The sequence below is a fragment of the Lissotriton helveticus genome, chromosome 4_1 (genome assembly GCF_964261635.1).
Source record: "Lissotriton helveticus chromosome 4_1, aLisHel1.1, whole genome shotgun sequence".
Classification (NCBI taxonomy): domain Eukaryota; kingdom Metazoa; phylum Chordata; class Amphibia; order Caudata; family Salamandridae; genus Lissotriton; species Lissotriton helveticus.
The window spans coordinates 1,308,755,461-1,308,781,940 of NC_136063.1; the positions used below are offsets into that span (position 1 = coordinate 1,308,755,461).

At 43.3% G+C, this 26,480-nt stretch overlaps 1 protein-coding gene across 1 annotated transcript in view; it reads right to left on the minus strand.

Annotated features, from left to right (window-relative positions):
- The window catches only part of ADTRP (androgen dependent TFPI regulating protein), a 497,819-nt gene that overhangs the window by 415,417 nt on the left and 55,922 nt on the right, over positions 1–26,480 (minus strand). Inside the window, exon 2 of the mRNA XM_078685788.1 lies at positions 25,474–25,608. Within this exon, the coding sequence (XP_078541914.1) occupies positions 25,474–25,608 (135 nt within the window). The remainder of the gene's footprint in view (positions 1–25,473; positions 25,609–26,480) is intronic.

Genomic DNA, 26,480 nt, shown 5'->3' on the forward strand with positions numbered 1-26,480 from the left:
AAAGAACAAAATGGCCGGACCGGAGAACAAAGGGGGAGGAAGCTGAACACACGAGGAACCCCAATAATGAAGGGCAGCGTCACCATCCAAGGCTGCCGCCACACAGGAGTCTCTCAGCCAGGAACCTCCGGCTCACACGGACAGCGGCCCTCCAGTCACCTCCAGTGCGCCCCGAAGGGCAAGCCCGCAGGCTGCATCCGGCCCAGGAGCCGGGACGAAGAACCAGGCCAGTCCGCTCTCGAGTCCCGGGAATGGTCGGGGGCACTGCACCGGACCCACAGCAGCCAGGACAACCGGAACAAGTGGTAAGTGCCTGCAGTGCGTCGTAGTAGTACCACACAGCAAGGAGGGCTTCCCGGGGCAGGATAAATGCAGGATAAATGTGAAAAACACAGGCGGGCGAACGGAGCCGAGCTAAAGCGCGGCCATCTCGGTCGCGAGCTAGGCTCCTCCCAGAACCATTCTTTAGGAGACTATCGAACGGGAGTTACATTATAATCGTAGACCGCAGATGTTGTAGCTTGGTGCCCGGAGTAGCTTATCTCATAAGTACGACTGCGAAGGTCATGTGCTGTATACGAGTATTGTTCCCCAGCGCAATGTCAGACAGGGAGGCAAGGTTATGGCCGAATTTGAAAATTTCTTCCATTAGAGTCGATACTTTAAGCAGAATGAAAACAGTGCTCCTTCAGACGCCGACCAGGCTCACGTCATCAAAAGAAACGTATGATCTCCAAGTTGCAAGGACAACGGCAGAGATTCATTCATTGTTATCAACTAATTCCCCCATACATTTCGCAGAAATCCTGAACGAAATCTTAAATATTTCTGATACCAGTGGGGTCTCAAATGTATTTAAGACAGTGTTTTCAGGGGCTCTAACACCATTTAAAGCCATTCTGGGTATTTTTCCAGACTTTGTCCATTCCGTCTTTGGTGGACTTCCTCTCCTTTTGGGACTAGTGGCAGGAATCCTATTTTTGATCCTGTTATTTCGCTATGGCAAACCGTGTCACAGACAAAACACCTGCGACAAGGGAAGAAACAATCCTAGCCATTGGATACCGGGACCAGATATCTAAAATCCTTGGACTGTCCCGGCTTAGAGACCTGAACATGACTTGGTTTCTTTCATTTAGACCAATGTGGCAAAGCTGTGTTTTACCTGTATTAAGGTGCTTGCTATGCGGAGAAGAATGCGTGTTGGACACCTGTCTGACGCTACAATCGGATGCGCCAATGGATGCAGAAACTTTGTTGGGTCCGGTCACGGCTCATGCATTGTGCTGTCCCCAGCGGCAACCAATCCTGATGACGGCATTCGTGGAGACTTCACCACTACGATTAAGGGGTAGTGAGGTTCAAGATGAAAGCAGCATCGATCAGGTACGACCTTCTGTCAGCTATGCTGATCCAAACATCAATGAAGGCAATCATGCTCACGAATGCATGGTAACATCTTTTTCCGAGTTAATGGAACTTTCACAGGAAGCTGTTGACAGCTTTTTCGAGAGTCTAAATGATATGATGTTCTCACCAGAGCAGAAATAATGGCTTTTGAGCAGGCTAGCACACGGCGTTCCCAACACCATGAATTTGGCCTTCAACTTTGATAATAAAGTATCATGAACAATTTTCTCCAGTTTACGGACAGCGGAACATTATTTTTCAGCGGCCCCAAAAATTATTTACAATTTTTCGGGACACTCATCTTCTGCTTAAAGTAGAGACTATTCTTAGAGAACTATATTTCTATTTTAGGAACTTTAGAATCATTAGCTGCCCTCTAGCCTGTTCATAAATATTTTATTTTGTGATGAAATGGTCTCGCATTTTTTTTCTTCTGTCTTAAGAGCCATTTCATGTGTAATTTTCATATTTTATTAGTTATGATGTATGAATATGCGTGATATTTAGCATTAATATACTGCTTGAGTGCATATAATGTATATATATATCGTTTCGTATATTTCATGTTTCAAAATGCATATGGATGTATTTTGGGGTGGTACGGTATACACATGCTCTACTAGTGTATTTGCTATGCCTAGATCTTGTAAATATGGACATAGTCAGCGTGGAGTGGGTGTGATGTATTCCTATAGGTTCTGTATCGATTCCCCTATTCCCGGCCCTGTTCTGGTTAATACTTAACTAGCAGCCGACCCACGGTGCAAAACCGTTATCTGATTAAGCCACACCACGGCACAGAAACGTGTTATCTGATTAGGTAATAACGCATGCCATCTAATTAGACAAGCACTATTCCTCCAGCCCCTGATAAGGCATACGGAGTTCTCAAAACAAATCAAACCTATGACAACCTGGGAAAATCCCTGCGGCCATTGTTTTGATTTCACCGAGAACTTCAGCAAAAGAATGTGCGAACAAGCCCGTTCGTATGACATCCTTATTGACGTATCCATGTCCATCCTTATGTCAATCTCGACACCTTACAGGTATAAATATTACCGACATTGCCTTAAGCAAACACACGCGGTGGTGACGAGATCGGAGCAGCGAGACGCGCTGAGGAGCCCAGCAGAGAGCGAAGCCCACACGCGCTGCCCCGCCTTCCTGACGCGCTGAGAACGAGACGCTGCTTTTCTCCTGCCGAGAAATCCAGCTCCGGCGCTTCCAAGCAGCCCTCGCAGGCAGCTGGAATATCAAGACCAGAGACGAGAGATACCAGCCCTCAACCATTCTAGATCTCAGGTACAGAACTGAACAACCCCTTGCAGAGAATTCTTGAGTCAGTCACTTGGCAAAACAAACTTAACTTAAACTGCTACTTATCTACTCCCGCCCACGTATTAGGCTTAGGTCAGGTACACTGGGGTAGGCGTGGTTAGAAGCACCAGTTGAGTACGGTTAGTCAAATGTATATATGTATGTATCTATTTTATCAATTTTAACTATCATATGGCTTAGAAACCATATCAATGCTTCTGCAGTATTATTTTATACTTCTGCTTTTATTGTATGCACTTTACTTAACCATAAGTATCGCAATAATATCGACTCATTTCTCTTGTACGAGAAAATAGACTGATCAATAAATAACATCTTTTATTGAACACGCCCGTCTCTTCCTTTTCTCTACAAACTGGTGAAACTAAGAATGCACGTACTGACTGAGTAAAATAAGTTGTCTTTTGTTTTCACACGACTCTAGAGATACACTCTTGATTGGGGGAGAGCAAAGTTGTCATGTTCTATGGTTGTCAGAAACTAAATCCCTTCTTGTCTATCCAGGGAAGTTAAACTCCTCCTTGTCTATTCGAGAAAGTTTCTAGTGAACTCTGAGCTAGCTGGCAAAACCAAAAACTTTAAGTCTAATATCGTCAGTAGAAGACCTAGTTAACCTCTGCCCTAGATCTATACTATTGAAGATATTATTCCAATGCGCAGAGCCTATTGGGATAATAGGAACTACACTACACCACATCTGGGCATACCCTTCCCACTTAGGTTGGCAAAAGAAACAAATAATGAACGGAATACTGAACAATGCAAACATTCACACCCAGTCACAAAGATCTGGGTTTAATCCATTGTTCTTTTGCTACCACGTCACCCCAGTTTGGACCCAGCCATATGCAAATCAGTCTTGACCCTGTTCCTCATGGGAACAGTCCCGTCCAAACTGCCAAGCCAAGTTCTCCCTGGGCCGGAAACAAGCACCCTGGGACCAGTTTCAGGGCATCACCCCTCATCAGCAAGGCAAGCTTGAATCCAGTGGTGCAATGAGCACTGGACCCACGGCTGGGCAAACCCTTCTCACTTTGGGGGACAAAAGCAAAAGGAACAAATAATGTAGGGAATTCTGAACAATGCAAACATTCACCCCAGTCACAAGATCTGAGTTTTATCCATCGTTCTTTTGCTCAGTCTTGACCCTGTTCCTCATGGAAAAGCCTAGATCGAACTGCAAAGCTACGTCCTCTGTGGACCAGAAACAAGCACCCTGGGATCAGTTTTGGGGCATCACCCTTCATCAACCAGGCTAGCTTAAAACCAGTGGCACAGTAAGCAAGGACTGATGTCTGGGCATACCCTTCACACTTAGGAGGACAAAAGCAAAAGTAATAAATGATGGACGGAATTCTGAACAATACAAACATTCACCCCCAGTCACAACAATCTGAGTTTTATACATCTTTCTTTTGATCAGTCTTTATCCTGTTCCTCATGGGAACCGGCCAGCCTGAACTGCAAAACTAGGTTCTCCCTGGATCGGAAACAAGCATCCTTGGACCAGTTACAGTGAAGTAATATAATGACAAATCTAAAGCCCATGTACTCTCTACGGCTTCCCTGTACATTACAATATTCAACAATAGATTGCTATTGTAGGGTCATATTTGCTCATGCAGATGTGCCCACACATGGTGTATAGTGGACCCTGCCTTAGGGCTGTAAGCCTGCAGTAGGGGTGACCTACATATATCTTATGCAATGTCTGAAGGCATGGCACACAGGTCTGTGGGCCACATCGACTCTTCAGTTTTCTCTGCACCAAGACACTCAGACTGAAATGGCAGTTTGCATGACCTTGGCCAGGTGTCTCTTGGGCAGCACAATTTCTGCTGCAGCTCCGGTGGACCCTCTTCAATACCCAGGTACCAAGGGTACCATTTACTAGGGACTTAAAGGGGTAGCTGAAGTGATGCCAATTGTGGAACATCTTTAGGGAAAGAACACTAGTACTGGAAGCCTGGTTAGCAAGGCCCCTGGACACCTCAGTCAAAGTTGCACCAAAAACAGGCAAAAGGGGGGGACTGCGATGGACACCCAGTTTCCCACACCAGCCCCCCCCCTCCGCAGCCCACAGGCCAGGAGTATCATCCAAGCCTGGGAGAGTCTTCCTAGTCTGTCAGGTGAGGAAGAGTAAGTGAACTAGCTGGAGTGTTGCAGGGCCTTACATCCTGCTATCCAGACCAGTCCCTCTGGGGAGCTGGCATACCTCAACAGTTTCAGGACCCAAACAAAAATGCCCTTTGTCTATCTCTTTAGTATCTTTACCTAATCTTTTTCGTTTTGGATCATAGGTGTCCACCTCTGCTAATTGTAACTTAGCCAAGGCAGCACCCAGCTTACCCAAAGAGGTTACCCACAGCTTGAGTAACCACACCATGACCAACAGGGTTAGATGGCCTACCTTACTATTTGACATGTGGTCAGACCACCATGCCAAGGATGGTTCAGCCATAAATACTAGCACACAGCAGAGGCAAATGACAGCTGTCAGTGCCCAGAACCACACCCTTATCTCTTCATTGACAGGTGAAGGAGCCAATTTACAGGTTTCCTGGGGTTCAGGTTGCCTGTCTGCTGCTTTAGCGTGGGAGCTACTACCTCCTGCAGCAACCACCCTTCTTTTACCCTCTTTTATGTCAGCTGAGGAGCCACCATCTAAAGCTGAGCATCTGCCCGAGTAGTCAGGACTTTTTGTGAAGCAGGTAAGATTTCACCAGTGCCAACTATGGAGTTTTTCCCAACCGGAATAGAATCTCCTTGGCTCACTGGACCTGTGGCTAACAATCGGCTACCTTTCCCACACTTTCTCTTCTTCTTTTTCTTTTTTGGGCTTACCTGCACTAGTTCCAAGTTCAGGGCCTCACCCCCACCAGAATCCTAGGGTGAGGACTGGTACTGGACCAGTACCTCTGTTTGACTCAGACTAACCTTCAAGAGGAAGGTCTTTACTAACTACCATCCTCTCATGCTAAGTAAACCTGCTATTTCTAGGGGCACTACAGCCACCGGCCTATCAATGACCCCCCCTGGGACGACCCTTACTCTTTTTGTCTCGCCTGAGATATACTGGTTGGAGAGAACCACCTTGTCATGCACAACAGCGTGACTGGCACAGGTATCTCTCAGGGCAGTGGCTGGGATTCAATTCACCAGGAGGCGGTGGAAGTGTTTACTCCCCTCTGGAATCATTAGCTCACCTTTTGGGTCCACTTCTAAGTTAAAGTCTAGGGTTACCCTACCTGATCTGAGGATTTTTCCTCTAAAGCTACACTAGTAACCCCTGCAGGTGTGCCAGTGGGTTTGTTTTTAGGACAACATGGGTACCTAACTAGGTTCCCTGTCTTGTTGAAGTTAAGGCATCAAGTCTTCTTGGGATCACAGTTCTTACCTTTGTACGTACCTTTATTTTGGGAAGTGTCTCTGGGAATGGCCTCATGGACAGGTTTTTGGGGCCTCCTTACTTTTGTCTGTTTCAAAGTGATCCACCTTCTTTTCTGGGGTGGGTGGGAGGTCTTTTTGGCCTCCTTCTTTTGGTCACCCTCACCACGTCTAGTTTTGGACACTCTGGTTCTTATCAAATGGTCAGTCTTCTTCCCCAACTCTTGTGGAGAGACTGGCCCCAGGTCCACTAGGTATTGATGCAACTTTTCCTGCACACACTAAACAGATGTTTTTTCAGTATTAAATTATAAATCCCATCATAATCATGCACAATGTTACCTTCTAACCAACCACCCGCTGTTTCCACTGAAAAGTCCACAAAATTAACCCAGGACTGACTCTGAGATTTTTGAGTCTCCGTGAATTAGATTTTTTCTAAAACCCTCAATCAGGGTTCCCTTTATGAGGTCATTGGACTCAGCCTCTTTCTCATTCAATGTCAGAAGTCTGTCCCTGCATTTCCCCTGAGAATAGTTCACGCAAGAGTAGCCCAATTATTTCTTGCTTCTCTTCTAGCTGGGCAGGTTCTCTCAAAAGAAATGAACCATTTGGTGATGTTATCTCCCTTTGAGTATTTAGGGACAATCCCTTTGGGGAGCATTGGGTCGAATTAATCTTCTCTCTCCCTATTTACAAAGCTGCTGCCACCCGAGATAGGTGCTAGGCCCATCTCTTTTCTTTGTCTTTCCATGTCGTGGAGTTTTGGTGTCTAGGTTCAACTTCCTGGCCAACCTTTCTAGAATGAGTAGCTCATCTGAGGGAACCTCATCTGTTTCTGAGTGGGGGACTCAGCCACCTCCTCAGATTGATCTTCAGTAGTATTCTCATCCTCATAGGTGGCGGCTACTACCTCTGGGCTATCTCTCTTAAAAGCCTTCTAAGCTTATCTATGGTAGCATGAGAGCTAGTTTTGATACCATATCCTTCACAGATAGCCCTTAAGTCGGCATAGGTCATGGCCATATAAGGGGTCAGGTCAAGCTCCTGATCCTGGTTCTCTGTACCACTCATTATTTTTACTAAAAGTTGGTACCTTTTTGGAGAGGAAATAAAACCTAAACAAGAATACTTTATCTTAACTGTAGTAAAAGACTTTTACATTTTTAACCACTTAGTTTCCAGGTCTTAGCTAAGGACCTAGCAATTAATTTAAAACATTTGGAAACCTTAGACCAATTGAAAAAAATAGAACTAGGCCAAAGACAAATTTTAGATTTACTCATGTGGCCACTTTTGAGCCCTGCCTGCCCCTGAGTAAATTCCAAATGTGGTCACGCACTCACCATTGAGACCATATTTCACAGCTGCTGTGTTTTTGGCGTGAAGGCTAATTAGAAGGCTCAATAGGTATTTGGGGACAGCATGGTCATCCAACATGTGTCATAATGTAGAGCTTGGTAGTTCGGACTGGACTGTTCCCATGAGGCACAGGGACAGAGCAGATTTGCATATAGCCAGTGTCTAACCCAGGGTGGTGTGGAGTGCAAAAAAAACGATGGATTTAGGCCCAGATCCTTGTACTGGGGTGAATGTATGACATTGTTCTACATTCTGTCCATCAACTGTGTTTTTTGCAATTTCACCCCGAGTGGGCTGGGGATGCTCAGACATGAGTCCCAGGCTCTCCACACCACTGGAGTCAAGCTATCCAGGCTGATGAAGGCTGATAGCCAGTAACCGGTCTTTGGATGCTTGATTCCGGTCTGGGAAAGACAAGGCTTGGTAGTTCGGACTGGACTGTTCCCATGAGGCACAGGGACAGAGCTGATTTGCATATAGCCAGTGTCTAACCCAGGGTGGTGTGGAGTGCAAAAAAACGATGGATTTAGGCCCAGATCCTTGTCCTGGGGTGAATGTATGACATTGTTCTACATTCTGTCCATTAACTGTGTTTTTTGCAATTTCACCCGAGTGGGCTGGGGATGCTCAGACGTGAGTCCCAGGCTCTCCACACCACTGGAGTCAAGCTATCCAGGCTGATGAAGGATGATAGCCAGAAACCGGTCCTTGGATGCTTGATTCCGGTCTGGGAAAGACAAGGCTTGGTAGTTCGGACTGGACTGTTCCCATGAGGCACAGGGACAGAGCTGATTTGCATATAGCCAGTGTCTAACCCAGGGTGGTGTGGAGTGCAAAAAAACCGATGGATTTAGGCCCAGATCCTTGTACTGGGGTGAATGTATGACATTGTTCTACATTCTGTCCACCAACTGTGTTTTTTGCAATTTCACCCCGAGTGGGCTGGGGATGTTCAGACGTGAGTCCCAGGCTCTCCACACCACTGGAGTCAAGCTATCCAGGCTGATGAAGGCTGATAGCCAGAAACCGGTCCTTGGATGCTTGATTCCGGTCTGGGAAAGACAAGGCTTGGTAGTTCGGACTGGACTGTTCCCATGAAGCACAGGGACAGAGCTGATTTGCATATAGCCAGTGTCTAACCCAGGGTGGTGTGGAGTGCAAAAAAAAACGATGGATTTAGGCCCAGATCCTTGTACTGGGGTGAATGTATGACATTGTTCTACATTCTGTCCATCAACTGTGTTTTTTGCAATTTCACCCCGAGTGGGCTGGGGATGCTTAGACGTGAGTCCCAGGCTCTCCACACCACTGGAGTCAAGCTATCCAGGCTGATGAAGGCTGATAGCCAGAAACCGGTCCTTGGATGCTTGATTCCGGTCTGGGAAAGACAATGCTTGGTAGTTCGGACTGGACTGTTCCCATGAGGCACAGGGACAGAGCTGATTTGCATATAGCCAGTGTCTAACCCAGGGTGGTGTGGAGTGCAAAAAAAACGATGGATTTAGGCCCAGATCCTTGTACTGGGGTGAATGTATGACATTGTTCTACATTCTGTCCATTAACTGTGTTTTTTGCAATTTCACCCGAGTGGGCTGGGGATGCTCAGACGTGAGTCCCAGGCTCTCCACACCACTGGAGTCAAGCTATCCAGGCTGATGAAGGCTGATAGCCAGAAACCGGTCCTTGGATGCTGGATTCCGGTCTGGGAAAGACAAGGCTTGGTAGTTCGGACTGGACTGTTCCCATGAGGCACAGGGACAGAGCTGATTTGCATATAGCCAGTGTCTAACCCAGGGTGGTGTGGAGTGCAAAAACACCGATGGATTTAGGCCCAGATCCTTGTACTGGGGTGAATGTATGACATTGTTCTACATTCTGTCCATCAACTGTGTTTTTTGCAATTTCACCCCGAGTGGGCTGGGGATGTTCAGACGTGAGTCCCAGGCTCTCTACACCACTGGAGTCAAGCTATCCAGGCTGATGAAGGCTGATAGCCAGAAACCGGTCCTTGGATGCTTGATTCCGGTCTGGGAAAGACAAGGCTTGGTAGTTCGGACTGGACTGTTCCCATGAGGCACAGGGACAGAGCTGATTTGCATATAGCCAGTGTCTAACCCAGGGTGGTGTGGAGTGCAAAAAAACGATGGATTTAGGCCCAGATCCTTGTACTGGGGTGAATGTATGACATTGTTCTACATTCTGTCCATCAACTGTGTTTTTTGCAATTTCACCCCGAGTGGGCTGGGGATGCTCAGACATGAGTCCCAGGCTCTCCACACCACTGGAGTCAAGCTATCCAGGCTGATGAAGGCTGATAGCCAGAAACCGGTCCTTGGATGCTTGATTCCGGTCTGGGAAAGACAATGCTTGGTAGTTCGGACTGGACTGTTCCCATGAGGCACAGGGACAGAGCTGATTTGCATATAGCCAGTGTCTAACCCAGGGTGGTGTGGAGTGCAAAAAAAACGATGGATTTAGGCCCAGATCCTTGTACTGGGGTGAATGTATGACATTGTTCTACATTCTGTCCATTAACTGTGTTTTTTGCAATTTCACCCGAGTGGGCTGGGGATGCTCAGACGTGAGTCCCAGGCTCTCCACACCACTGGAGTCAAGCTATCCAGGCTGATGAAGGCTGATAGCCAGAAACCGGTCCTTGGATGCTGGATTCCGGTCTGGGAAAGACAAGGCTTGGTAGTTCGGACTGGACTGTTCCCATGAGGCACACGGACAGAGCTGATTTGCATATAGCCAGTGTCTAACCCAGGGTGGTGTGGAGTGCAAAAAAAAACGATGGATTTAGGCCCAGATCCTTGTACTGGGGTGAATGTATGACATTGTTCTACATTCTGTCCATCAACTGTGTTTTTTATAATGTAGACTGGGCTACGCTGTCATAAGCGGTCTTTAGATCTATGAAGACCAGGAAGAGTACTGAATTCTGTAGCATGACATACTTCAAGCAGATCATGTGTAGCTGTGAGACTTGATCGATTGTGCTCTGGCCAGCTTGAAGGTGAGCCATTATGCAATTGTCCTCCATCCACATCTCCAGGCGGGCAAGCAACATCTTACTAAACCTTTTATCTACTCCGTCCAGTAATGAAATTGTGCGGTAGTTAGAAGGATCGTCCTCCTGCCCGTTTTTGTGGATGGGAACTATTATAAATGATTTCCAGGAATCAGGAACCACGCCTTCCAATAGGATAGCATTAAAGGCAACTGTCAGAGGGCCCAGCCACACATTCAGGTTCCTTTTGCGCACATCTGTTTGGACCTGGTCAGGGCCGTGGGCTTTTCCTAGCATTTGATGTAGGATGGCCTGGACTAGTTCCATTTCACGAAATGTGATATCTCCGTGGAGATGGTTACGCAGAAGAGACGCAGTTTCAGGATGGTTCTGAATGGCTTCCCGTGAGTCCATTTTTTCTCTTCCCAGGCAATCCTCCATGGGCACTTGGAATAGTGAGGTAAACTGCTCCACCCATCTTCGAGGGCTTATATTAGCCTCCAAATTCTTGAATAGACCTGTGCAGCTCCACCCTAGGATTTCCCAGAACTTTTTCATGTCTTTCAGGTTGATACTTGTTGCAAAGCTATCCATTTCTTGGTGCAATGATGTTTCTTCTTATATCAAATGAGATGTTTATAAGTCCTTGGAGCTTCCATTAGCTGCAGCTTGCCCCCCACCCCCACCCCTACGTTGTCCTGTTTCCTAGGGTGACAATGAGCTCTTTCTTCTTTTTAGCACATTCTTTATCGTACCAGTCATAGCAGGAATCTTGCAGTTCCATGACCCTTGTAGCTTTATGATCTAATAACAGTTGCTAGGTTATTTTAAAGTATAGTTTGAAAGATTCAATCGTCGTAGGGCCATGGTCTTTAGCCTTCATGCTCAGCATTGTAAGAAGTGCATTCCACAGATGGCAAGTTGAAACATCTAGTGTTTCCAACTTAATGGGTCCTCTGGATAGTTTTTCCACATTTCCATTTTGGCGTAGATTACACACAAACGCACTTTCTGCCTCATACCAGTTCTCGAAGTAGGAGCCAGCAAGGTCAAGCACAAGAAGGAGTAGGTCATGGTTGCTCCGTATTCTCCCTTCGATCCACATATCGATGACCTGATTCCAGACCACCATATTAATTATGAATTTATGATGTGGCAAATCATGCTTCCACATCCAAAAGATTGTTCTTGGGGGATTATTGGAGATGGTACGACCATTCAGCAGTCGTAAACCCTTATTAAGAATTGTCGTTGTTACTTGTTCTATCTTTTTTGATGACCTATAGTCATTGCATGAGGAGCCTGAGACATGACCCTCATCCATTACTTCTTGGGCCCACAAGGCTGGATGGATTTGAGTGTTTACGTCCCAGCATAGTAGTATCTTTCTTGCCTGCTTGTTAGGGCAGGGATAGGTGACTGTACTTTCATGCCTTAAGGATGATAGTAATGAATCAAACACTTTTAGGAGCATTGAGGCTTCAGTCTTCCCACACGGTAGCAAACAGATGTTAATAAGATCTATCGCTCCTTTACTTTTTTCCATATTCAGATATTGAATGATGTTACCTATGGGGAAGAATGATAATTTAATGTTAAGAGTGTAGGAGGCTCTGACCAATATCTGCAGGCCACCCTTTGCCCTTCCTCTAGGCTGGCTTATGGAACGTATATTAAAGGACACAAACCCCTCTAAATCTCTAGTTTACACTGCCCAAGTTTCTTTCAGGCAGCATATATTCTTTAGCTTCATATATGCGACCCAGTCTTTTATTATTACTATTATTATTATTATTATTAATTAACATTTATTGAGTGCATGTCTACCCTAAGGCATCCCAGCGCTAGCGGTAGAACAGGTAAAGTAGACATCTAGCAATTACTCTTCCGTCTTTGTCTTGCTTGGACCTATTATGTGCCAACATATTACCAGCATATGGTCAGACACTGAATGAGGGGAGCTCTGTGTTCCCTATAAGTAGCTGCTTGGTCACCCAGGAGTGCAATTGTGATCCCATCCAGGGTGAGGTAGCGGAAAAATGGAATAATGAGCAGCTCAATTTCCCCCCAATCCCCACTATGGTAGTGAAGAACCTCAGAATGAAGTTTGCTAGTAATTTGTCCTTCAAACAGCAAGTGAAGAGCAGAGCTAGGACTTGCTTTGGCCTCCTGCTATTCCAGAAAAAGTCTGTGTTCTTTCTCTTTTTTTTCAGATTTATATAGCGCGAACTCTGGAGCGCTTTACATGAGCACCGGTTACGTTACACAAGGACACATTCATTATGGTTTTTTTTGGTAGGCACGGGGAGATTAAGTAATTTGCCCAGAATCACAGGATGCGGACGCAACCCCAAGGCTTGAACCTTGGTTTCCAGCACAAAAGTCAGCATCTCTAGCCATCAGACCACATCCTCTCCCCACGTCCTCTTGTGAGAAGATGGTAGTCCATGCCCTTATAACATCTTGGCTGGACTATACCAATGTACTCTACTGTACTGAGGCCTCCCTTTATAAATACTCAAGGGACTCCAGTTGGTGCAGAATGCTGCAGCTAGGCTCCTGCTTAATATCCGGAGAGACGTTTCTGTACAGGCCCTGCTTAAGGAGTTACATTGGCTGCCTATTCAGGCAAGAGTAAAGTTTAAGGGACTGATGTTTGCTCACAGAGCTTTCTATGGACTAGGTCCTAAATATTTATCTAAGCAACTTTTTCACTACCTGCCCCCCAGAGCCCTATGTTCCGCTGGATCACTGCTGGCGGTGGAGCCTAAGACTAGGAGGAAGAAAAGGGGAGGATCCTCCTTTTGTGCGCTAGCCGCTGCTAGCTGAAATATTCTCCTCTGGCAGCTGTGGCCTACTAAGGATGCAGGCTCTTTTAAACATAGCCTGAATACCTGACTTTTCAATGTAGCCTTTTAGTTTGAGTGCCCTCACAATTACATTTAGGATTGAAGGTCTAAATACCTAAGAGCCAGGACACTCCTTGGAGTATCTGTGTGCTTTATAAGCTCTATTTTGATTTGATTTGATTTTGGGTGGATACCTGACTGGTCATGAGCTTCCCCTATTATTGGTTGATTTGTTGCTCATGATACCTCAGTTTTAAAAGATCGACTTTGGATGAAAGGGGATGTGCAGACCCACATGCTCTGTTTAGGATTGGCTGGTAGTCTGGCTTCTCTTTGCTGTTCAGATTTTGGTACCTCTCTGTTCCTACCTTAAACATAGGGGTATAGCTTGACAGGTGGCTTATCGACTACTAAGCCCCAGGTATTCAGATCTTTAGCATGCTTGACTAGATGGTATGCTGTTGCTTTTCTGCTCCAGAGTGTTAATGTCTACTCCTTCCCCTGGTTATCCCACTGTTGGAGAAAGCTAATGCCGAGCAAATCAGTGCAATTGAGATTATTTGAGATGAGATTGGTAGTGTTTTGACCACTTGCATGATATTTCCCCCTCGAGTGGTACATTGGGGTAAAGACTTGGGCCACACCCTCTCTAAGGCCTTCATTTTGATTGGGACAGCTTGGCTTGCTATGGAGATACACAATTTGTCGACCGAATGGGTGGGTATCATATTAGGGATTTACTGTGTGTGTGTTTTAATTTATTTATATAGCATCACTCCTAGTGGTGATGCTATCCCAAGTTAACCATAGTCATTTGATTACATTTGACCACATTTATTCTAAGGGCTATTGGGTTGGTTTCATAAGTTGACATTATTTCACTTTCTAAAAGTGGCATTTCTAAAATAGTAATGTTAAATTCAACTTTATCATAATGCAACTACTCCTTTCTGATCAGGAATTACAGCTTACAAGAACGTTAAGGAATTCCCAATGTCACCCTATGGGAGGAGTACGCCTCACAGTAGTGAAAACGAATTGAGTTGTGTGTCCCTACCATGAGGTATAAAACTTAGGAGCACATGTCCAACATTTTACTTACACAGTACCCTGTCCGTAGAGTGATCTAAGGATTAACATAGGGGTGACTTAGGTGTAAAGTAAGGGGAGTTTAAGGCTGGGCAAGTAGCTTTAAATACCAAGTTAAGTGGCAGTAAACTGCACATGCAGCCCCTGTAATGGCAGGCCTGAGACATGGTTAAGGGGCAACTCATGTGGGTGGCACAATCCGTGCTGCAGGCCCACTAGTAGCATTTATTTACAGGCCCAGGGCACATGTAGTGGACTTTACTAGGGACTTATAAGTAAATGAAACCTACCAATTGGGAATTAACCAATATTACCATGTTTAGGGGAGAGAGCACAAGCACTTTAGTGCTGTTTAGCAGGAGTAAAGTGTGCAGAGTCCTAAAGACAGGAAATCCCAGGTTACAAAAATGGAGTGAGGCAGGGGAAAAGTTGGGAAAAGACCACACTAATGCTGTCAGGTCTAGCACTTTCTAAGCATGGAGCTATACGCGGAGGAGGAAAATAGGAGTTCTAGAAATTTTAGGAAACCTACAGTATGTAATTCAGTCTTACATTCCATCAGTGCACACACACCTTCACAAACAAGAGCTATTCCTTTTGGAGAAATGACTCATTTGAGGCGCAACTCTAGCAATTATGTAATTTGTGCCCTAGAACTGGATAAGTTGGAATGTAATTTTAAGATAATGGGATACCCTGGAATAGTCTTAATAGCAGCGGAACATACAATTTACAATAGGGAAAGTAGCACACTTCTCAGGACCAAGAGGACAAAAGGGCGCCAAAAGGATAGAATGTCTCTAATAACACTATACAGTAGACGGAGTTTGTCATTGTGTAACATTCTGAGCAAACACTGGCACGTGTTGACCATTGATAACACTCTCACTAACAGGTTACTTAATTGACCTGCTTTAACACACAGCAGGGGCAGAACATTATGTGACAGGTTGCACTAAAAAAATTTTTTTTAGATACTAACGGTGTGGGGAACACTTGATTGTCAACATTACCTAAGGGCTTTACCAGATGTGGTTGATGTAATATTTGTCCATATGCACTGGATACAACTATTACTTTATCATAGAACACTAACAAACAATTTGTTTTGACCCACTTTGTAAATTGTAATATCAATTGTGTGGTATATTAAATGATATTTCACTGCAATCTTCTCTATGTTGGAAGCCATATTCACCCTTTAAAAGAAAGGAAACAGGAACATAAGGGCCATCAGGAATGATGACTCAAATTATCCATTTTTTGAACATTAATTACAATTCCAGTCATCTCAAACATGAGAATCCTATCCTGAAATGTCATACTATGTTTTGGTTGAAACCTAGTCGAACAGGTCGAAATTGAATACTTGCTTTGAGCAGAATGGAATCTACTTGGATTATTCTGGTGAAAGTATTAGACATGGGACTGAATAAGGATAGGGAATTACAAGTGTTCTTATCTAAATAGGTTTAACAACACGCTTTACCCTTATTTAAGACAAATCTGGGATAACAATGTGAGTGGTTGGTGATTGTGACCATGTATTTTACTGTCATTTTTATGACTGTATGAAACCATGCCTGATTACTTAATGGATTTTTCATATTAATTGTATTAATTTAATACCCAGTTGTGAGGATATTATACAAGATGGTGGTATGGTAATATGGCAGACGGGCACAATATTGATACACTGTATTAGTCTATTAAGGGGCCGGATCTGTGTATATTATGACATGACTTGCTGAATAACTATTACCGAATATGGTCTATCATCACAATAATGTTGTATATGTGAAACATTCAACCTAGGTTCTTTATGTTGTAGTGGTGGCTCTTTAAAACACCAAGTACTAATCTTTATTAAGTCCACTTTCAAGCACTTTAGCTAATTGTATCATAGTTTCTGACTTGGTGCCCAAATAATAATTTTTTTTTCTATCCGTGTTTTTGTAATTGTGCCTTCAAGTTGTATGGCCATGCAGCGGGTAATAATGGACATTGAATGCTACATGAGGGACGTGTTTTTAAAGGGGGGACTTACAGTGGCATTCAATACTAGTTTGTGATGGGTTATAATGTTATTTGGCCACTTTGCTATATTACTTCCATTTACTGACACCGCACCAATATGGTGGTGTCTTTTCAGGGTATGACCTTACTTATTTTATAGTCTGTTTTATGGTCAGAGGAACATGCTAGCATCCTTCAACTCCGCACATGGCACACCTCAGCCAGTGGTGTGCTACATTTTGCTTGTAAGGTTAGTTTGCTCTCTCATGGTACGATAATGTAACATTCTCTGGCAGGTACATAAACCATTTTATTGTCTCTCATTTTAGCTTGTCATGGCTTATGGGTTAGTCTGATACTTACACATAGGCACATGACATAACATGAACATTTGAGCATTTTTATATTTGAAATCCATGGAAGCAAGATGGCGGCTGCTACCGCAGCCAAGTGAGAGCTGTGCTGTGTATCTACCCACTGCTGACCAACCTTTTGCTGTTCTGTTCTGTTTTGCTGTTCTGCTGTTCTGCCCCTGATATCGCTTTTCTGCTGGCTCCTTTGCTGTTGACAGTCTGGGGGCGGGAGCCGTGAGGAGGAAAGTGTGAGGAGGAAAGCGGCGAAGGCTCCGAGGGTTTTGTTCCTCCTGGAGTGGGGAAGGCTCCGAGGGTTCTGTTCCTCCTGGAGCGGTCCGGTCAGCGGACGTGAGGCGGGAAGGCGGAGTAGCCTGACGCCGTATGGAGTGCTGACGGTGACGGTGGCGTTCTGAGGTCTGCGGCGCGAGGGCTTTGCTTTTCCTGGAGCAGTCTGGTCAGCGGGATAAGAAGCGGGAAGGCGGAGTAGCCTGACGCTGTACGGAGTGTTGATGGAGGCGCTCTGCGATCAGAGGCGCGAGTACGGCACGAGTACGGGATCAGCTGGGGAGTGAGCTTCTGGGGAGGAACCTGATGTTTTGAAATTTGATGAGCGGTATCCCTGAAAGCTGTGGCAAAGTTTATATCTTATACAACTCTATATTACAAACGTTTCAACGCTTTAAGATACTGAGCACTATGAGGCGAGCAACACAGTGCAGAGGAGCTGTTTGTTTCTGGATAACGTGTAAAACACGGTTGTACTGGGGCTGTTTTTTACATGATTGACTTGGTTTATGGGTAGTGAGAACATTAAAAGACAGTATATAACCAGCGCTACAGTGTTGCAGTATTGCAGTATTGCAGTATTGTGAAACATTGTGACCAAGCTCGGACCAGTCTCCATTCTGGGCTGTTTGTGAAAGGGAAAACTCGCAGAGGAGGAAACGCTCTAACCCACGGGCATTGGCAGCAGCCAAAAAGAATAGCTAAGTGGCTGAAGAAAACCTCTGATCTTCAATTTTGTGCTTTGACTTAACCGATATCAGCGGGAGAAAGCTGTCTGTCAGTGGAATTGGAAGGGGAAACTATAGCTGGGAACCCCCCCTCCCCGACGACGATTTTTTCCTCCGACCTTATTATCAAGTATGGCTCCTAAAGGCAAGGAAGCTAAAGCTAAAGCAGCGGCCATAGCTAATAGTGCTAATAATGCTAATACTGCTAATAGTGCTACAACCACACTTGCAGAACCTAGTTTAAGTAGCACAACTCTTTCTGTGGCACGGGTTGACTCTCATGGGAATGTAAAAGAACTAATAGTGCCTGATTTATTTAAGAAAAAGAATGCCAGTGTGGCATCTAAGAGCAGTACTCAGACACCTGTTACTCCTAGCTCTGATGACCCCTCAGGAGCTGTCTCTAAACATGGGAGTGAGGTACCGAATCCTGTACAAACTCCCCTAAATGCAGCAACATCCATAACCGGAGAGGGGGGACCCTCCCTCCCCAATGAAAAGGACATTGAGGATGACTTAACCGATTTCTGCCAGGCGGTGGGGGAGGTCAGAGTCTCTTCACGGGCTAGTGAAGGGGGCGTTTCCATTCAGCAAAAAATTGTCAAAGAAATGGAAGTGTCAAACACCGCTGCAATTGATGCAGAGTCCGTTGGCTCAGGGGGACTATTCTTCTCTATGTCCGATGTATCAATAGGGTCTGAAGGGGAGACTGGTGATGGTATTGACAATGGGAGGCTCTTACTTACAAGGGACTGGGCAGATGATGCTAACCAATTTTTGGAAGAGGACCTTCTAATATCCGAGTCTCTAATTAGTGAGGGAGCACCCAACACAGTTCGGAAGCTTTCAGTCTTACAGGATCCTCTCGCAAGTGATTGCACAAATATGATAGATCAACCTCAGTGGGAAGGAGCAGATGCAGCACCGGAGAACCAGGGGGAGCTGCCAGATTCTATGCAAAATGAAGAGGAAATCACGTTGAAATCTATCTATAATCTACAAACTTCGATGTACAATATCATTATGGCCCACAGAGAGGAGACTAAGGCGGAGGGGCTTCGTACTCAGGGAGCTGTTCGCAAGTTGCAAAATGTTGTTCGTAGACTAGCTAAATCCAGCAATGAAACTACTACGGGAGTACAGGAAGCTGAAGCCCGGATTTCTGCTGTAGAAGATGAACATTCCACCCAGAAAACTTCAATAAATGACTTGGAAAACACTAGACATGATATTGACTGGAAATTGACTGATTTAGAGAACCGCGCATGTCATAATAACTTGCGCATATTAGGGATAGCTGAACAGTCAGAGGGGAGAGATGTACGGCGTTTTATCGTAGATTTGTTTTCAGCTGCCTTCCCAGATCTTAAAGGCTGGGACTGGGATAAAGAAGTTATAAGACCACATCGATTTCCTTTTACCCAAAAACGAGATCAGGGGGGGAGGAGTGAAGCCAAGAGCTATCCTTATATGTCTGCATAATTACTTACTCAGAGAAATCCTGTACGATTTAGCTAGGCCGACAAAAACTAGAAAAGCTCTGGGGCATGAATTTTTCGTGCAACCAGATTTCTGCCAGGCGACTGTGCAACAACGCTGGAGGTTGAAGCAATTAATGTCACCTATTCAAACAAAAGGGGGACAGGTCTTTTTACTGAACCTAGCAAAACTTAAGGTTTTGTATAAGAGGAAAATCTTCTTTTTTATTTCAGAGTTTAAAGCGCAACAATTTATAGATACAATGTAGTAGAAAACAACTAAAATTCTTTTTGCACTTTTCCTCTTTTTTCCTTTTCTCTTTTTTTTCTTTCTTTTTTTTCTCTTCTTCTTCTTTTTCCCCTAAAGTCTGAGCTACACAGGTGCAAGAGGTGAATTTTGGGTTTGGTCAACATGGGTAGAGCCACACAACTCATTATCACTTTCCATCAATGACGACATTAGTCCTTACGCTTCTGTTGGGTGGGCTTCGGGAGGGGGTGGGGGGGAGGGGAGGGAGGGAAGGGTGGTACGCTGGGGGCAAGGAAATACAGTTGATGGCCATTTTTCGACAATTAAGACTCAAGATCTGTTTGTGTTGATGGTGCTGATGGTGCTTTGTTATTGTACTTTTTTTCTGATTAAAGACAGGATTAATGACAGTATTGCAACTACATTAGAAAATTGGTAAAATATCGATTTGTTCACTGAATGTCTGTGCCCTTACCGATAAAAGAAAAAGGGGTATAATGGCTCAGATGCTGAAAGCTATGCGGATGGATGTAATCTGTATACAAGAAACGCACATATCTTGGAAAAATAGAGGATGGCTTAAGGATCTCGGATTAGAGGTAGTGGGGTGCTCTGGACAAAGCTCTAATATAAGGGGTGTGGCTATCTTGAAAAGGCATGGACTTAGGGAGGTTAAAAGAACTAAAGAAGATCCATTGGGGCGATGGGTAATATCTGAATTAAAACTTGGGGATGTGACTATTGCTATTTGCTCTGTCTACGCGTCAAATGTTGACGATCCAACAGCCTTGCATCAATTAAGTGTGGAATTAGCCTTATGGCCACCTTTGTTAATACTATGTGGGGATTTCAATTTGCATCTGGACGAAACATTTGACATATGTGGTAATATCCCGTACGTAGGCAGGAAAAAAAACGTGTATAAGGCAGTTAAAGGAATTGTTCAGGAATTTCGACTCCTTGATGTGGGACATATAAGATCTAGTGGAATACCCGGGTGCGCTTTGTTTTCCGCCCCACATCAGAAGCATTTTAGGTTGGATTATTTTTTTGTTGCCATGAGGTTATTTAATGCTTTTTCAAATATAGGGTATAAGGTCCTCCCTAAGGGAATCTCTGATCACAACTCCATTACTCTTAGTTTTGAATTGAACCTCTCACAAAGTCCGAAGACCTGGTCTTTTGATCGTAAACTTCTTTTTGACCAAGCCTACATTGAACGTATGTCCATATGGATTTTGGAATTTTTCGCAAATAACAGGGGAACTTCCTCTCCAGAGATAGTTTGGGACGCGTTCAAATGTGGGGTTCGGGGTGAGACTTTGAGTTATTCATTAAAAAAAACAAAGGGACGGTAGGAAGAAGGAGGAAGAAGAGATGAGTCAGCTGAGACTTTTGGAGATACAACTTATGCAGGCCTGCAATCAGGGTGTGGGTACGGATAGTATCCTTAAGGAATTATTGGCCCAGAAGGTGAAAATACATCGGGGATTTGCTGTAAAGCTTGCTCAACAACTCGCTGCATTTCGATCGGAGGTGTACGAAGTAGGAGAAAACTCAGGGAAACATTTGGCTAAAAGGGCAAGGCAGAAGGCTGCTTTTTTCAGTATAGATAAAATAAATAATACTGCAGAGACTACTGTTAAAAATACCACCGATATACTGGAGGTGTTTTGTGAATTTTATTCTAGACTATACACTGAGGACGCGGTGTTTGATTCAGGGGACAGATTAAGTCAATTTACCGACTCTGCTGTAATTGGTATCTTAACAACAGAGGAAAGGGAGAAGATGGATTTACCTATCACTTGGGAAGAAATCGAGCTATCGATTCTGTCCTTAGCATCAGGCAAAGCGGCGGGCCCTGATGCAATCCCTTTGAAGTTTTTCAAATTTTTTCGCCACACTTTGAAACCTGAATTACTTTCTTTATTTCTAGCAGCACAACAAGGCACTGCTCCCATGTCCTGGCACGAATCAATAGTCACTGTATTCTTAAAGAAGGGCAAACCTCCTCTTTCTCCGTCTTCTTTCCGTCCCATTTCATTAATAAAAGCGGATAGTAAAAATGTTTCCAAGATTTTGGCCTCGCGTTTATCCACCATCATTACCCCTCTAGTTTCCAAATACCAACATGGGTTTATCCCTGCACGTGACACTGCGGATCATATCCGGCGGTTAATTACTTTTCTAGACTGGGCCCAGGCAACCCGATCTAATATCGGACTGATTTTTTTGGATGCTGAAAAAGCTTTTGACCGGGTTGCCTGGGTCTACTTGTGGGATATTTTGGCTAGAAAAGGATTCGGATCAGGTTTCTTAACCGCTTTAAAAACTATGTATGTGGCCCCAACATCTTGTATTCGTATTAATGCTCAACTCTCTCCCTTTTTCTCAATCACCAGGGGTACTCGTCAAGGATGTCCCTGTTCACCTTTACTTTTTGCACTTTATATTGATCCCTTAATCAATCGTTTTATTTTGGAGGAAAAAATCAAACCTATTTATTTAGCCAATGTGAATTACCGTGCATTAGCCTATGCTGATGATATCGTCATTACTACTACGGACGTTCAGACTGCGATACCGGCAGTTAATGACTTAGCCACACAATTCGGATCTTTCTCCGGCTATAAACTTAATTTGGAGAAAACCCAAATCCTATGTTCTGCGGACAATCTCCCTACAAATATTTCCATGGCTACGGAGGTGGCATACCTGGGAATTAAAATCTCACTGCCTATAGCAAATATACCTGAGATAAATATGAACCCTGCAGTGACTAAAATTAATTCCATGTTCGAGCGTTTAGACCACCTGCATTTATCGCTGCATGGCAGACTTAATATTTTAAAAATGCTAATCTTACCCAAGGTATTGTATATGTACCGTACAATACCTCTAGAATTTCCTCCTTTGAGCTTCAAAAACCTGGAAAGGGCCACATCCAGATTTTTGTGGGGCTACAAGCGACATTGGAAAGCCCATAAAAAAATGATTTTGGGTAAAGAATGTTGGGGGTGGAATGTTCTATTACCTAGCGGCAACACTTCAATACATCACCCCACTGATAATCGGTGATAGAGCCTGTATTCCTTTCTGTCAAACACCTTCAATCTTCGAAATGATTATGGGTGAAAAAGCCAAAGCTTGCTTTCTTAAGGTGATTGAACCTAGTTATCACAAGAAAATCAAATTTAAGACGCTGAAGGCAGCTTTTGGTGTGTGGCAAAAAGCTCGGAATTCTGTGACTTAATTACTATTAGATGGGAGCAGAAAGAAATACGCTATTTGGGTGATTTATATACTAATGGCCAACTGGCTTCGTTTCAGGAACTTCAGGATAAGTTTTTGTTAACTAAAAATGATTTTTTTAAATACCTTCAGATCCGCAGTTTTCTTCAAAGCTCTTCCTCCATTACTGATGTTAATATGAGCAAAGTCCCCCTTATGGAACACTCACATAGAAAAACTCCGATAGGCATTCTGTATTTGTGTTTGATTCAGGAATTTGGGGACGACTTAGAGCATTGTCAGTTGAAATGGGTTAGCAAATTAGGGATCCCTGATATTGATGTTCTAGAATCTGTTAAATTAGCGTCTGAAATCTTAATTACAGGGATGATGAAATCCCAATATTTTATGTGTATACACGACCTCTACTACACCCCTAGCAAAGTGGTTAAATGGAGTACGACGGTGGGAACAAAATGTAACCGCTGTGGTTTGTATGCAGCTAACGACATACACATGTTTTTTCTATGCCCTAAACTTAGGGATTTTTTTTCATCAAATTGAAATGTTTTTTTCTTCTGTTTTTAATTGTCACATCAGGGTAACTGCAGAGCTGCTGATAATAGGTATAGATTCTAGCACTTCAAGATCTAAACCACTAACTTGTCTTCTTTTCATTTGTATGGCAGTAGCCAGAGCATGCATTACTAGGGAGTGGATCAACTCTGAACCTCCTTCTTTTTTTAATTGGCGGGAAAAATTATTGTTTATGTACAATATGGAGTCTGCTATTTATCAGTCTAATGGGGTTAAAAGAAGGGCTTTGGGAAAGAAAATATGGGCGCCACTTGCGGAATGGATTTAATTTCCTTTGTTCTCTTGAGTCTGTATGTAATCTTATAGTTATGTTTGGAATTGTTCTTTTTTTTGTCCACTGCTGTATTTCCTTGCATAAAACAATAAAATTTAAAATATAAAAAAAAAAAAAAATGAAATCCATGGCGATTCTTACATCAATGTTAAAAAATTAAGCAAAGAACTGTAACAATGTTAAGCATAACTGTTGATATGAATTATATGATGCATTGAAGGGCTTTTTTCAACGATCTAAAGAATCCCTTTATTAATAGATCTACCTAGGACTGTAAGGTCTGACAAATTGCCTTTATTCCTGTCCACGCTCATAAAAGTTGGTGTGCTTGTATTTTTAGTATGCAAGTGGAATGAGTACAGTTGTGGTATGGATGAGAGCTGTCTTTAGGTGATACTGAATTTGAATGAATGGTGAGGGGTTAGAGAAGAAAGAGATGTATGTATTACCATATATGTTTGCATTATATCCACACTGGTTATAAGTTAGTTATATTATATTTTTGCTACTATATTTAAATGAATATTCAATAAATTATAAAAGTACATATAGCAATCTGTGGTTTTAACGTGAAATCTCGATCCATCCCTATTATTTTAAACGTTTTCTCTTTAAGCAAGATATTTCCGCTTTATTGTATCTGAGGCAGGCAGCAACTTCACCCTCTTTTGGGTGGTTTTTGGCTTCACAGTCTGATACTTACCACAGCCTGTTTTTTCTTGACTACGGTAGGGCGAACTTACACTCTTGTGAAAGACTATTGAATTATACTTTCTTGGAGCCCTTGCTACTTACTATTGGGTAAGCATTATTAATTATTGCCTGTGATGAGCCCTCATGTTCCTTCTTTTTCAATGTTTTTTTTTTTGCAGAGTTTTATATAGCGCGAACTAGACCCGAACCGAATCAGGTATCAGAGCGCTTTACAGAGCACCAGTTACGTTACATGAGGACACACTTTCATTTTTAGACACGGGGAGATTAACTGATTTGCCCAGAATCACAGGAGGTTTTTGGCGTTGTTACCGAGACTCGAACCCAGATCCCCAGGTCCGAGGTCGAGCGCCTTAGCCGTTAGGCCAACCCCTACTTTATTCTCTTAATATTTTGGTATACAGGTTTTTATGGCACATCGTCTTAGATATAATATTCTAGGGACTACCAAGTGAGAAACATAAGGTATTACACTATATTTAGTGGAATCACACACTGACTGTAGATGCACCTGAACTTACGGGTTTTTGATGCTATAACATTTGATTATAAACATGCACTCCATATGGTACCACAGTTTAATCGACACTACTGCGGTGTTTGGTATTTTTTGTTACATGGTTGAGTCTGTTATTTACTTGTACTTTTTTGTTCTACCCAAGTATACACATTTGGAATGCATAAGGGAGAACAGTAGTCAGTGAGGCTATTTGTATATATTGATTGCAATGGATAGATACCTGGTGACAGTGCAATTATATTATGATATTGGAGTGGCATGGATTTATTTACATTATGCATTGTATACATATTACAACCTTGAAAAAATCTGCATCAGACGAAACACATGCCGGCTGTACATTAAATGAACACTTGCTGGAATCTGGAAATGTATTAACTATTCTGTTTGTATTCATGTATTACTGGAAATAACTGGAATAAACCTACAAGACAACATATGTACTGTCGGCATGATTATTTATGCAAGATGGGGCTATTCCTTGCTCTAACTGATGTGAGTGAAGTGTGCCCGTACCATTACATAGGTATTAGACAAAAAACACTGTGCAGTAAAAGACAGGACACACAAACTCACCATGGCCACTGGAAAAGCCAAGACAGAAAAAAGTAGGTCTTTGCATGATGTAATGAACTTCACAACTCTCAGTTTGCTGATTGGTTCCAAAAGATCAGCCAGGAGAGAGATTCCATAGAAAACCGTCTGCAAAAGCTAAACAGTGACAATGAATACAGTGAGATAAGGTCATCCATTCTTTTCAACTGACTAAGTAAGCAGAAGGTCATAAAAGTTAATGTTACAAATGCATAATAATGTTTTATTTTCAAGTTAACACTGCCCTGTGATGCACAATTTGTACTCTGTGTGATCAACCTACAAACTTGTTGATCACTGGAATGTTAGCACAAAGACCACGTCTATATTCACCAGGTAAGTGAGCATTTGTGAATTCAGACCAAACATTTTCTGCCCAATCAACCAAAGACATTTGTGGGTATAGCACTCCTACAGTTTCACTGCTAGATGTAATTCTCTTCCTCTACCTGTCCTGTCCCCATGCGCATAGTTCTTGGCCAGTATTATGGAGAACTTCACACAAGTATATATTAATGTTTTGGTGTATAAGTTAGATTGGTAAGCGATAGTGACAGGAAAATTGGGAATATCTACTACAATATGGGAGGAGGAAAGACAAAATTTAGAAGGGCCACAAGGAAGGACATGCGAATACAAAAATCACACCTACAAATGCGTTAGTGAGTATCAATTCACTAAAGTTACACAAACTCAGCCAGGTTTCATCAATCATAAAGCTTGTAGGAAGAAAAAAAACAAGTGCAGTTAGTACTGCACAATTTGGAATCCTGATTCAATATCAATCTGCTGTTTGAACCAAAATTTAACTCCTAAGTAGTATGAGGCTGATAGTAGTCTTATGATGAGACGTATATAGATCCATAGTACGCTGGTTATGATTTGAGACTGTTTATAAACTCAAGTTTCACAGGCTAAATTTGTGAGGATGTTATCTTATCTGCACCATTACTATCTCCGCCATTTCTCAATAGATGAGACAACAATGC